Source organism: Leuresthes tenuis, unplaced genomic scaffold, assembly GCF_036924035.1.
Source record: "Leuresthes tenuis unplaced genomic scaffold, fLeuTen1.0.hap1 SCAF_11, whole genome shotgun sequence".
Taxonomy (NCBI): domain Eukaryota; kingdom Metazoa; phylum Chordata; class Actinopteri; order Atheriniformes; family Atherinopsidae; genus Leuresthes; species Leuresthes tenuis.
This window is the reverse complement of record NW_027325365.1, coordinates 11,465,352-11,479,199: the sequence shown is the minus strand read 5'-3', so window position 1 is coordinate 11,479,199 and position 13,848 is coordinate 11,465,352. Positions and strand designations below refer to the sequence as shown.

At 38.4% G+C, this 13,848-nt stretch overlaps 3 protein-coding genes across 3 annotated transcripts; 1 reads left to right on the top strand and 2 right to left on the bottom strand.

Annotated features, from left to right (window-relative positions):
- On the bottom strand, positions 1-2,227 carry urp1 (urotensin-related peptide 1). Its single transcript, XM_072395420.1, has 5 exons — positions 2,105-2,227; positions 1,774-1,902; positions 1,647-1,687; positions 1,157-1,262; positions 1-279 (listed from the first exon to the last, which is right to left on the bottom strand). The coding sequence occupies exons 1-5, from the start codon at positions 2,205-2,207 to the stop codon at positions 248-250; spliced, it is 411 nt and encodes a 136-aa protein (XP_072251521.1). The 5' UTR covers positions 2,208-2,227; the 3' UTR covers positions 1-247.
- A 3,009-nt stretch (positions 2,228-5,236) lies between these two features.
- Positions 5,237-8,435, top strand: c1galt1c1 (C1GALT1-specific chaperone 1). The gene is made up of 2 exons (XM_072395418.1): positions 5,237-5,334; positions 6,714-8,435. The coding sequence occupies exon 2, from the start codon at positions 6,728-6,730 to the stop codon at positions 7,679-7,681; it is 954 nt and encodes a 317-aa protein (XP_072251519.1). The 5' UTR covers positions 5,237-5,334; positions 6,714-6,727; the 3' UTR covers positions 7,682-8,435.
- Positions 8,436-9,726: 1,291 nt separating this feature from the next.
- Positions 9,727-13,329, bottom strand: mcts1 (MCTS1 re-initiation and release factor). The gene is made up of 6 exons (XM_072395417.1): positions 13,131-13,329; positions 10,615-10,767; positions 10,437-10,534; positions 10,229-10,362; positions 10,077-10,144; positions 9,727-9,977 (listed from the first exon to the last, which is right to left on the bottom strand). Exons 1-6 carry the CDS (start codon positions 13,139-13,141, stop codon positions 9,896-9,898), a joined length of 546 nt encoding a protein of 181 aa, XP_072251518.1. The 5' UTR covers positions 13,142-13,329; the 3' UTR covers positions 9,727-9,895.
- Between the last annotated feature and the right edge of the window lie 519 nt (positions 13,330-13,848).

Genomic DNA, 13,848 nt, shown 5'->3' with positions numbered 1-13,848 from the left:
TTATTTTGGTTCATTTTACAAATATTTACATCTTGAAGTATCATATGTAAAACTAGTTCACACAGAGGGCGTTTCTGATATTCAAGTTTATTTTCAGTCACAAAAAAAGACCATTTTACAATTTCAAAAATATATCTTCTTTTGATCCAGTGTAGACGATGTATGTACCATTTGATGGGACACAAAAATGAAGGAGTGGGAGAGTGTTTCCGTGCTTGGATCACACCAAACGTCCTGCCGCTGTGCTCTAGTTGGTCACACAGTACTTCCAGAAACATGCTGTCATCAGGGACGTTAGGTAGAGAGAAAGTAAACACATGGTACAGTGAGATATTTTATCTTCCCCAAATCGCCAAGGACTTTAGTGAGCTACCTCTGCTTCACAGTTCTTGTTGTTGCAGATGAAGTATCTGACAGTGCTTCAAGTTGCGCGGCTCTTGAATCAATACAGACTTAAGCTGATGATCATATATCTGTATAAAATATCTCTATAAAAAAACTGCATGTCAAGCATTTCTATGTTTTGAAGCTCCACATAGATTGTATTTAACCGATTTAGCATTTATTAACAAGACTGTTTGAATGATTAGATGTGTGTTAATGTATCTATTAACAACTATAATTGTAGGGAATGGAAGCTGATGTAAAGTGTGAGTGTATGAACAATGAGAACATGTTAAGACATTCTTTCAATAGTATAAATGAGAGTACCGATGCTGACAAATAGTCCACAATAATAAGAATGTAACTTTATCATCTACCTGCAACATCACATTGTTTACTATAGTTTTATTCATCGTTTTATTTATCTTTATAAATGCTGCATTGTAGTTCATATTGTTGAATGTTAAGTTATATCTCACCTTAGAGAAAATAACTTGAGGCTCTCTTTTCATTTTTCTTCAGCAGAGTTTTGTTTCTGTATCTTTGACTCCTCTCTAAGTAACATAGTTCTGCTTGAACAGAATATTTGAGTTCTGCTTCTATTGGTGCCTGTTCGGGTGTAAATGATCTGACCTACTTTATTTGGCACTAGCCTTATTTCAACAGTCTCTGGACTTGCTCATAGTAACGTCAGGTGACATTAGCTTAACTCAGAAATAAGGTGTGTATAAAGGTGTGGTATGTGCTTCGGAGAGAAGAATCATTGCCTCACCTCTCTTGTTTGTTTTCGGGAGACTCTGTTCTGATCGGAGAAAACCCTGAGAGCGAAGCTTGTCGGCCGCCGCCAGCTTCAAAACGACTTCTTTCAGGTCCTCAACCTAAAAGAAACATTACACACCGATCTGTGATGCAGTACAGGTTTAACTGGAGCCTCTTTCCATTTACCATCAGTTGATTTTACTTTTAAAGCACTCAAGCATTTCTGAACTTCTGTGCCCAAATGTTCCCGCTTTAATAACATATCAATTTCTACAAATTCATGTGTATAAAGTCTTGATCAATTCTTCATAAACTGGTCTTCCAGGATCATGACGCTTTTGACTTCTTGTAGTCTCAGTCTCATTTCTGCTGTTTAAATGTTTTCTGTCTTTGTTTTTGTCTTTTTTTGTGGAGAAATATTTAACTTCATTTTCAAAATTCTGTAACATTGTACTACATTATTTCCTCCTTCACAGTATGTAAAGACATAGATTAGGTCTCACCATATTTGCAAACTTATCCTGTTGTGCTGAATCTTTTGCCCCTGAAGATGAAAGTAGAAACGTTGCAACAGTCACCACCATGCCTCATTTCTCTTACTGCAAATGTGGTGAGCTGTGTGGTTTTTACCTTTATTCCAGGAGTCTCTCCCTCCGTTCTGCTGCATCAGTAAAGGATACAGATTATTCACCTCTCTCTGCTCCCCCTCGGCAGTGTTGGCTCCATCGTCCACTTCTGACACTAATTTCTGAATGAAATCTGTTGAGATTAAATCACTTTCTTAATGAAAACTCAAGGAATTGCTGCGTATGCGGACATGCAAGCAAACAAAATTCAGACTAAAAATCTGAGTAACAAGAGGTTTGTTTTAAAAGCTTGGAAATTTCCGAAAGCAGTCCGAAATTTTGAAGAAAATTGAAGAGACTGAATCTAAACAGCAGAATAAAACTCAGAGTCTTACCTGCTTGTGGCTCCAGGCTGGTTTCAGTGTACAGAGGCAGAGGATGTGTCCATGTTGCAGAACAAATCACAGCTACGAGGTAAAACAGAGCTAAAGAAAGCATGGTGTCGCTGCGTTTAGATGACCTGGTCCAGACTGTTCCTCAACTCGACCGAGAACTTCACTTATATTTCCTTCACGGTCATCCATCACAATCTGATCAATACATTATCGTCACACACAGTCGCCCTCTTAATGGTTTTGACACGATGGATCAGGCGTCACAGACACAATTTAGGGGACCCTGTCAATTCAGCCCAAGCCTATCTGTGCTTGCTCAGAGCAGCCAAACAAATGTTTGCTCTCCAGCAGTAATCAGAGCAGCTCTGATGGTTTGTGTTTGACACCATTTTCTGAGTGATGGGCTGTTCAAAGGTGTCATTGCTCATGTCTGAGTCCAAATCTGGTGGAAGTACGATACTGCAAGTTTCTGCGTCATTTTGTGTTTAATCTATCACATTTATGAGGCCATCACTTTTGACTGTTGGGTCACAAAGTGTTATATATGTTACACATTATTTACGGTCAATGAATCAGCTGTTTCACTATTTCTTTTCTTTAACACTTTGAATAATTTCACTTCATGCATGTCAATCAAAGCATAAAGGAGAGGTTAGAAAAACCTCAACTCCAAAAAAAAATGGGTTGAAATGTAACGCAATGGTTTTCAGACTTCACAATCCATAATCTTATTCTCAATAGGACATAGAAAACCATATCACATTCACTTTGATCAATTTCTTGCACAACAAAGAGCCTGTTTGTGCTTGACATTTTGCACTTTTTTTAAGATATCCATCAATAAATCAAATTTTAAGTGAGCAGTTAACAGTGTATAAAATTATAGTCTGAGATCTCACTGAGATCTTTACGTAGTTTAAACTGTAACTACAAAGTAAAAAAGAATGATGAAAGACGAGTTTCAGTTCTTTAGTTTTCAAAAAGGGTTTGGGGCGCGGGGCTCTTTGTCAAACTGAAAGGTCCCTAATGCTTTTTAGATGAGTGTACATGGTATGAGGTGATTTATTGTCTCCAAATCTCGGAAGCCGCTGCTGTGAAACAACATTTGATTTATTTTGCTGCTGAGAAGACGCAAAAGCTCATCGCAAGAGTCTGAGGGTCAAAAGGGGAGTTTGTAACTAAAATATGAGCAAACAGAGACACTTTAATATCATTATGTTCTGGTTGGACAGTTTTGACTAAAATCAAACCTATTTTCACTCCATATGGTGGATATTTGCAAATAGATTTGATAACAGATAATAATAGTAGTGAAAGTACTCACACACACATATATATATGGGATTAATGAAGTATTTCTTAATTGAATTAAATTCAATTAAGATATATATCTTCTTGAATTTTCTGATATAGCCTAAATGTTATATTAAACAAAAATATGGAACACTGAAGTTGTTATTGAAGTTTTAAAAACAAATTCCACTAGGAAGTGGATGTGGATATGGGACCAAATAACTTTTTTTTGCTTGGTTGTGTTTTTGCTATTCAGAAAACTTTGCACATTTCAGTTGTGTTTATGTTATACTGTATATTGTATGTAGAGTTTTCTATAGTCTTTGTATTTTTACTATTTTGCACTTTGGTCATTTAGAATAAAATATTTCTGAATTAAATGATGTGTTTTTCTTGCTGGTGTTTTTTGGCCTGGAGGGCCCCTTGTGGTCACTCTTGCCTTGGGCCCTATATATTGCAGTGAATTCACAGCGACGATTCATGTCGCCCGTGGGTACTTACTTTTTCCGTTTTGGTTAATGTCTTATCGTTTCTCTTTTACCGTTGTGTTTTTTGATTTGCTGTTGTGTTTTCTCTTTTGCCGTTGTGATTTGCACTTCAGGGTACACACACGTATGTCTATGGGAGTTTAGCCATGGATATACACACGTAGATGCCGCATTCGGGCTTGTTACGTCAACACGGCCGCCATCTTGGGTCGGGGTGTCTGACAGCAGTCAGACTGTCAGAGCAGGTCTGACAGCTATGTATCTGGCAAAATGCCAGACTTTTGTGCCGTTTACGGATGATCCCGTGAAAGAAACGCCGAAACTAATAAACTTGGAGTAACATTTCACAAGTAAGAAGTTGTTTTACATTATTTAACTGTTATGATGTATCTCTTAAGATGACATAAGTGGAACTATCTTATTACTAGCTTAAGTCAGGACAAGAAAACAAAATATGTTTTTGTTAGTAAGACCTCAGTAAGATGATGAAAGTGACATTTGGCAATCAGCGCTGTAGTTGGCATTAACGTTATCTGCTAACGTAAGTTATGTACCTGAATTGTAGCTCCATAAGCACAGAGAACTGAGCGTGGAGTTGTTTTGTGTGTAGGTTTCCAAAAGATAAATGGAAGAGGCAGGCATGGGCAGCAGCACTCAGGAGGAGAGGTTTTATCCCAAAGGACCATTCAGTCGTCTGCAGCTGTCACTTTAAAGACTTTGACAGGACTGGAAAGTCAACTCTTTTAAAGAAAGGAGTGATACCATCAGTGTTACATTTTCCTTACCATCTTTGCAAAGTTAGTGTCATGACAAATTCTCATGTAATCTTAATATTTCACTAACACAACGCAATGCCCACTAAATGATAATAGAATACACCATTAGAAATTGTTCTTATTTAATGAATCCTCATATAAACATTTGTTCATTTTAACATCCCTGATGTTAAAATGCACAATTCTATTAACAGAGAAGACATACTGTTTTTTTTAAACAACAACGCATGATTGAGTTATCCTTAAATACCTGAAATCTTTGTCTAAATAATCAAATGTTTAATGTATGTATGATATAAATGATATATATATACGAATCAATCTATGCTGTATCACATATATTTATGTGAAAATCATATTAAACCAAACGGCTTGAAAATTGGTTGAAAATTCAGTAAGTTGTGGTGATTTTAATCGTTGATAGACCTCTGCCTCTGTTGACTTTGTTGAATGCAGTAAGCAGACGCGGCTGCCCCCGTCCCAACATGGCGGCCGCGTTGACGTATCATTCCAACGGACAGCAGCGCCAGAGGCGGCATCTGCGTCTCTATATATCTTTAGTTTAGCTTCCGTTGTCTGACGTGTTAGCCTACCCAAACAGGAAAAGTGGGAGCCAACAGACAACCACAGCGAAATCACTACCTGTCACGGCAACAGTAATCTAACTAAGAAGGTAAATACACCTAATTTCTCGTATTTAAATCGCTAACAAGACCCCTAGCTACGCTTTAAAAGAAGCTAACAGTTAGCTAACAGTAAATTGTTAAGAGTGACTTCAGCTTCAAGCCCTGGTTTGGTGTTGTAAAGTGACCTGTTTGCTGCTCGAAGCTGCTAATTTAAATGTTGAAATAATATTGTATACTTAAGGTATGCAGTGTTTCATCAACATCGCTAATCGCTTAATTTCTGATGCGCTGAGGAGATTATGAGCAGCTTTAGTAAGACAGAGCAGGACCCATTCAGTCAGAAGGGAAAGTATCCTCATGATGCACATTAATCCTCTACTATAATTCGCATGAATAGTGGAGTGGCAAAAATTCTCAAGAATGATCAGTTTTCATGCGATGTGTACACTTTAAAGTCTTTACACTTATAGTCTCATGTTTGGAAAAAACAAACCGTCTACATTAAGTATAATTCAAGATTAGTTTTAGCATCCCCGATGTATAGGTTTATTTGCACCTAAAACATACCATCAATTGACAAGAACGATGATTATAATTTCAGCAACCCTTTATTGACTGTTTTCAATGAGAAAATGAATGTAAATCTGGTGATCCAGGCTGTCTGAACCTGGGATTTTGGTAGGATTTCTTTAGCATTTCTGTGTTAAAAAGTGTGCGTTGCTTTTACTAAACAGTCTTGCAAATCTCAATGGTAGCGTGGAAATGATCCTACCACTAATCTTTAGAAAGATTTGCTGGTCTTAATCTTACTCTGCAGCATAACCAGGCCTGTTGGTCTCCTTGTTGGCTGATACTTGTGGCCAGAGCAGTGGAAGGCTTAAGCTGTGCGAGTGTGGCATTGGTCCAAGTTTAGGCTAAAAACAAACCTTACATGAATGTCTTTTTTTATTTGTTTGTTTGTTTTTTTCATTTTTCTATCAAGTAGTAGTTTATCAGGTAATTCAAGCAAACTACTTGACATGCTAGTTTTGGGTCAGTTTGGGATTACAGGAATCTTTAAGAAGATACAAAGGTCCCGGTGTCAGCTATTTGTTTATAAGCTACATTTTACTACTTGTTGGGTAAGATTTCTCTACAGACAGCAAAAGCTTTGTAACCTAAGATGGCTGTCCTTAATTTCTCTGACGGGGAAATTTATTGACATAATAGTCACAACAACTTCTGGCAGCATCCTCAAGTTGCGTAATTTTGTCTGACCAGACAATCCAGAAGGCAATTTATTATTACAGTTAACAAAAAAGCTGAAAATCTTCATAGATGATGAGACTAAAACATATGAGCAGTTTTGATTTCGCTTCAGAACAAAAGGAGATCGAGTTGCATTTCCTGACTGACGACGATGCATTTTCTTTCTTTTTTTTTCCAGTAACTTTTGCCAACATGTTGGCTGAGGGAGGCTGTTTCGTGAAGGGGATGTTCATGGGAAGCATTTTCTACTTGGTGCTGTCACTCATAAGTAATTATAGCTCCATCACTGATTCTGGGATAGATGAGCACCATCATCATCACGTCAAGGCAGCAAGTAAAGAGGAGCTCCAACACTTCTCGAACAGCGAAACACAGGAACTTCACAATCAAGTACAGGTCTATTGTGTGATCATGGTTCAGCCAAAGAACATTGTTTACTGGGCGACCGCTTTGGACACTTGGAGCAAACACTGTGACAAGGCTGTGTTTTACACCTCGGAGTCGTCGAAGGCGCTCGAGGCGGTAGACCTTAAAGAAAAGGATGACTGGGTTCGGTTGCGTAAAGCTCTGAAACATGCTTATGAGAACGCTGGCGACCTGCGCTGGTTTTTTGTGGCACAACCCAGCACATTTGCCATTATCGAGAATCTGAAGTATCTTGTGCTCAGTAAGGATCCAGATGAACCGTTCTACCTGGGGAAAGCTGTGAAGTCAGGGGAGCTCGAGTATGTGGAGTATGAAAGTGGCATCGTTCTAAGCTACAATGCTCTGAAAAGGCTGGTGAATGTGTTCCAGGACGAGGAGAAGTGTCCAGAAAAAGGGCGCGCTCTGTGGAAGCTGAGTGAAGACAAGCAGCTGGCCGTGTGCCTCAAATATACAGGCGTGTTTGCAGAGAACGGAGAAGACGCACATGGAAAGGGCCTGTTCAACAGCAAGAGTATCGAGAGCCTGATCACAGATAGCATGAAGAACAACCCCACTAATGTGGTGGAGGGCTGCTGCTCCGACGTGGCAGTCACGTTCAATGGGATGTCCCCAAATCAGATGCAGGTTATGATGTTTGGAGTTTACAGACTTCGTCCATACGGCCACGATTTCCACGACTTGTTAACATTTTACCCCCAAGAAGGTTCAGACAATGACTAGTCCCATTCCTTCAAGCTGATTGTGTCATTTTAAAGTTTTTGCTTCTATGATGGCAAATCTAACTTTGTTTTACAAACAGTTGCTGTTTGTCAAACTGGATCGAAATACTACTTTTATGTATATTTGTACTTTTTGCACTTGAAATGATCAGCTTCTGATTGCTTTGTGGTGTTAATAATGGGTGTACCATCACTTGAATGTGGACAGAATTGAGGAAATGTGTGAAACTCAAATGAAACGGAGTTAATCTGATTATGTTTTGATTATTGAAGTTTTTTCGTGTATCTTAAGTGTCTGTCTTTTTGTGGACCTAAAGAAACATCAGGAATTGTTTTACTCTTCTATATGCTTGGCCTATTTTACCACATTATTTTAAACTTAAATACTTTCCAAGAAACCATTCCCTTCTGATTCAAAGGTTCCACTAATGCATCATTAATCAGTGCATCTCTTTTTTTTCAAACATGGAAACAAAGAAGCTTATCATTGTAGTTTTTCTACTGCCCTTTTTACAAATACACGGCGGTTAAAGTGACTGTATGGGCTTTTGGATAATGGAAGTAATACGAATAAACGATACGTTGATTTGTGGTGTGTAATAATCCAACGACTGTGGCTGCTTCTGTGATGGGTAGAGGAATGGAAAAGGACTACTTATGTTGGACAATATATCTGGAGCTCTGTAAATATTTTCTGCTGGCCACTATTTTATATTTTGCCTTGTTTATTACAGTAAAAGTACAATACATGACAAGGGCTTTCAGTTATTTAATTTTAGACGACAGTCCACATACAACAAAATTGCAATTATTTGTCTTTCTGTTCATTTTTATGCCACTATTACAGTAAATCCCTACTAATATTTTCCACAATCCCTATTAAGAAACCCAGGACACATTTTTTATTAAGTATAAGTATTACTTATAGGCTTTCCAGACCAAACCTTTCACAAGACAGACATGATACGTAAACGGAGGACGGATGAACAACGGCGTGGAAACTTCATCAGTCATCTTTTTAAAAGACGGTTTAAGGTTGCTACTAAAGCCTAGAAATGATCCCATCACCATTAGGTGGGAACTATCTGAATTTTGTGCTGAAAACCAGGCCTCTGGACTTTCTTTTTGCCTGATATTTGTGCCCTGACCCGATTCTCTTACATAATTGTGATAGTATAAATCATTGCAACAGGCCTGGTGATGACAAGGGCTGTTTCAGCATCGGTAATGCGAGGTGTACATTTATGAAAGAAGTTTGTCAGAAATAAGCAGCTTGGTACATGACAGTGAGATCTGAAGGCTGTCCGAAGCGAAGCAAAAGCCTTTTGTGGGCTCACTGGCAGCCAGATCCGGTAAGTCATCTTACAAGGCTAATAAGGCAAGGACAACAAGGCTGCCTTCGTGAGGTTACCCTCTTCCCTATTTGCCTTCTCTGAAATCGCCCTGATAAGTATTTGGATGTTTGCTGTGTTGAAAACTGTGGCATTAAAGTTCAACCGATTTACTTGATTCTACACAAGAGAATGTATTTATTTTTCATTAAATGCACGCATCCCTCAAAAATCACCCATGTCACTCTAGAGAAATTCACACTTTACCAGAATCTGAAAAATAAAAATGTTATACTTTGCAGCTCTAATGACGTGTGTGTTGTACTTTAAGTAGCTGCCAGCGGTAAAAAGAAAAAGGAGTTACTGAAGTTATCAATGATTCCCCTGTGGGTTCATTAACACTACAAATGAACCCAATAAAGATGAGAAACACCTCAACGGTTTTAAAAACCTTAAAACTTCATGAAGGTAGGATTTGGATCAGATTTCGATCTCGTATGATGTACCCAATTTGACAGTCTTAAAAATCTAGTTGGAAGTCCCAGGAGAACTGGTTTTACAACATGCTTGAGCCTAGTGTGCCCTGTGCCAGTATGTAAATATTTACCCATCATTCAACTAAGATTACAGACACGTTCAAGAAGCTACATCACAGTAAAAAAATTCAATGCTAAAATCATGCAGTGCCATCAGAAACACAAACAATTAGATCCAAGCAAGTTTTCTTTATTTGTGCATCACAATGGTTGATTTAAAGCCTCCAGCAGGTACACAGCTACGTCTGTAAACAGTTGACTGGCAGCTCATGCCTCTGCCCCCCCCCCCCCAGAGCTCCACACAGTGTCTTGGGTGGTTTGGGTCGGCTGTTACAGGTGCCGACGTCATCACTTATACGTCCTCATGTGCCACAAGCCATCATTCAGATAGTGCACGTTCTCAATTCCGATTCCCTTGTTGACTTTTTCTCTGTTTGCAAAACACACAGAAAGATGAGATGAGTTTAGTTCAAAGCAGAAACGATCCAACTGTGAGAATTTGTTTCAGGGACACATGTTGAAGTCTTACATGCTTTCTGCTGACATCTTCATTACGCCAACACAAAGTGCATGCTGTTTCCCCTCTGCCATAATGGCCTGCATCCACTCGTTAAAGGCAATCATGCTGAGAAGTTTGTGTAAAATGTGAATATTTATATTAAACTGCACATAAAAGGATACAACTACTGTGTCCGCATCAGAGGGGTAAAGTTTAGCGCCTGGTGACGTCAGCCCGGGACACATGATGTTGGCACCACTCAAGACAAATTTGATGGCCCCTTTGTCTACTTGCTGGTGTGGGAGAATGAAGGGATCTAAGACCAGAAAAGAGATAATTCAAATGCAAGGAAGTCCCAACTGAGAATCATCAACTGTAAGGAGATCTCACATTTATGCAGCAGTCTGAGCGTGGGGTAGAACGGTCCTTCTCTCTGTCTGAAGAAAAGCAGCTCTCCATTCACTGTCAGGATTTCAATGTGTTCATGGCTGGAATAAATACAGAGAACAAAAACTGTAGGAGAGGATACACTGTACCAAAAAGACTTTGTTTAAGAACAAAAACATACCATCTCACTATTTTGACAGGGTCCTTTTTGGGCATTATTTGATTGAGCCATGACTCGATGTCGGGAAACTGTTCCAACAGCTGATTTTTGATGCCTTTGATCACCGATGTTTTCAGCTGGATGCAGTTGGACACATTTTCTTTCTCATCAAATCTGAAAGCAAGTTTATTAACACAAGTTATTGTTCCGCATGACGCACACATGAAAGCAGGATTAGAATAATCCAGCTCAGACATGAATGAAGCAGAGGAAATATCAAATTAGCCATGAAAAGAATATCTTAATTAAGTTTTAATTAAGTCTTAATTTCAGATCTACTTTCTTTTTTTATCTCAGAGGGTAAAGTCTTTAGCTACAGTGCTCCACTGGAGATAAGAAGTAACAGCAGTGATATAAACAACAGAAATACACACAATACAAAACAACTATCTAGTAATCATGGAAATAGAAATCGTAATAAACAACAACTAACTGTAACAAGAAAAGAAAAGACAAATTAAGTCGTAAAATAGTAAACTAGAAGGTAAATATACACCACGTACATCCGTGTGTGTGTGTGTGCGCATCATTATTTAACAATTATTACCCGGTCAGTTGACACCAGGCTGTCAGAGGATGCAGTTTTATGGCTTTATAGCAGGGCTCATCATGTTTTCGATGTTTCCCTCCTCCACTGCAGGGCAGTGGGTCCCGAGGACCAGGGTTGAAGAACCCTGCTATAAAGCCACAGGTGTTTGCAGTGGAACAAGCACCTGTGGCTGACCAGCACGTCACAGAGCAGGTGTAAAGCGTTGTTCAGTTTTGTCCTCAACTTGGACAACATCCTCTTCTCTGAAGGAGTGTTCTAATAGTTTTTGATACGGTCTGTGGGAATTTGACTGTTGACCTAAGTCAGAAGCAAATTAATACCTTGGAAGGGACTATTTATGTAAGGGAAAGTGGGTTAAGATTACCTACGCCCTGTATCTTGGCAACCCTGCACTTTTAACATCATGTGACCATTCATTTTGAGACAACCCATTGTTTCTGCCCGACTGCAAAAAGCAGAAGTGCATAGCATGGAGGTGTGACAAGCGCCACGTCTCTTTAAAGGCCTTTTTATTTATGCTGAGGGGAAGTTGGTGCATGTTGGTGATTTACCAACCCATCAAAACATTTGGCTAAATATGATCCTGAACGCTATGGAGTAGGTTAGGCCAGGCTGGAGGTGGGACAAACTGCAAAGAAGGAGCAATAATGTACATTTTATAGGCAACTCCAGTGAATTGATTGTTCATTGTATTGTTTCATTTAATTTTCATTCATTTATTTGGGTTATATAATGAAATGTTCATTTTGGCAGCATTTTTTTATTTGGTTTGAGACTTTAGTTGTTTAACTGTTTATTAGTCTCAGAGGCAATTATTTACTCATCCTGATTCTGTATTCATCTCTTTTTAAACAATAATTCTGTTTTTGATTACAACTTTGGTGTAATTGTTTTGTTAGTTTTAATGTTATCTTTAAGAAAATGAATATGTCCGTTTGTAAAACAAACAAAGAATATAATTCATATTGGTTTATAAAAGAGTCGTTATCTTTAAAATTTCCCATGGGTTTAATTCATATTCAGTTAGATGGACAGTTTACCCCCAGAAAGTGAAACCTCCAAATTAAGCCACAGGAACACTATTTTATTTTAATCTTTTTGTTAAATAAAAGGCCATATATTTAGAACTCTTAGTCACAGAATAATTCTGATGATCTAAATTGATAAATAAAGACTGAATTTGATTTGAGGCTTTCATTTTACTTCAGTCTCGTTTTCGATTATCTCGAGGGCCCCATAAATTAATAATAAGCTCATCTTTTCATATTTTTGTTCCAGACTTTGTGCCTCAGACTTTGAAAACCCCTGTAGCTAGATGATTACTGTCAAATGCATTCATTTACTGAATGACAAGTCAGTGTTCCATGACATGTATCATATTTCTAAGAGTACTCATCTGTAGGAAGGTAACTAAAGCTGTAACATAAATGCAGTGGAGTGAAAAGTGCAATGTTTCCCCCCAATAAAAGCACGAGTACGCAAGTTGGGTATTTAGGTACAAAACTGACAATTCCTCAATTAGTGACCTCACCTCACTGATTTTCTGTCGGGACACAGTGACAGTGGAATTTTGAAAAACTTTGTAAAGACATCTTAGGATGCAATCCACTGAAGCAGCTGTCTGATTCCAGACATTATATTTTAGAAGTGTAAATAGTTTTAAACTACAGTCAAATGTAGAAAAATATCTCCATCATCACACATAACTGAAACATTTGAACAGATTTTGTCAGCAGGTATGGCGCAGGCACCGGTTTTAACCTTGACAAAGGCTCTCTCAAACTCCCATAACTCATGTCAGCTCGTCCTTAGACTTGAACGTTATCTTTATACAAACTCAATTAGGCTTCTGCCTCGCGCTAACTGCTAGCCACTTCAGCGCGCCGCTAGCTAACGCATGACAACACAGAAATAATCACGAACTTACTTTTTAAACATTCTCGCTGGTCAGAGTTGCCGCCTTCTTCAAGTGTTTCAATGCTTGGCAGAACTCAGTGCGTAGAGTCAGGAAAGGTACACACGAAAATCACTAAATACAACTCATCTGCCTAGGAGTGCTAAAGCAATTCCACGCTTTTTTCGTAGAGCAGGGCCAGCAGTACGAGCGTTGCGACATTTTACGACACTAAACACGGCAAGGCGCTGTTCTTCTGTCACCATGGAAACGTAATGTGACCCGATTTCAGTTGACAAAATCCAAATTCGGAGAGTGCTGCATTTTCTACTTAAAGACAATTAAACTAATGTAAATATACGAACATTTGAATGTAGCACCAGTTATCTTATAGCATGTTAGTGGTCACAAAGCTTTTTTAGCCTTTAACTTTTATCTTAAATGTGTAACCTTTTCATATATTTTTCATACCGTTATCCCAGTATTTTACATTAATGTTGCATTTAATATCAGTGAAACATTTCAATTAATTCTGAAGTGTATCTTAACAAATTGGTTTCTAATTGCCAACAATTTTCACGTCTGTATTTAGCAAAAATAATAAATTGCTATTTGATATACTGCATCATATTTTTACTTCATACTTCATACTTTAAATAAATACTTTGAATTATTCAATGAGCAAAACAATGACGTCAAACCCAGAGAAACTACAGCGTTGCTATGGCGCCATCTTGTGGCCCAAACAGTC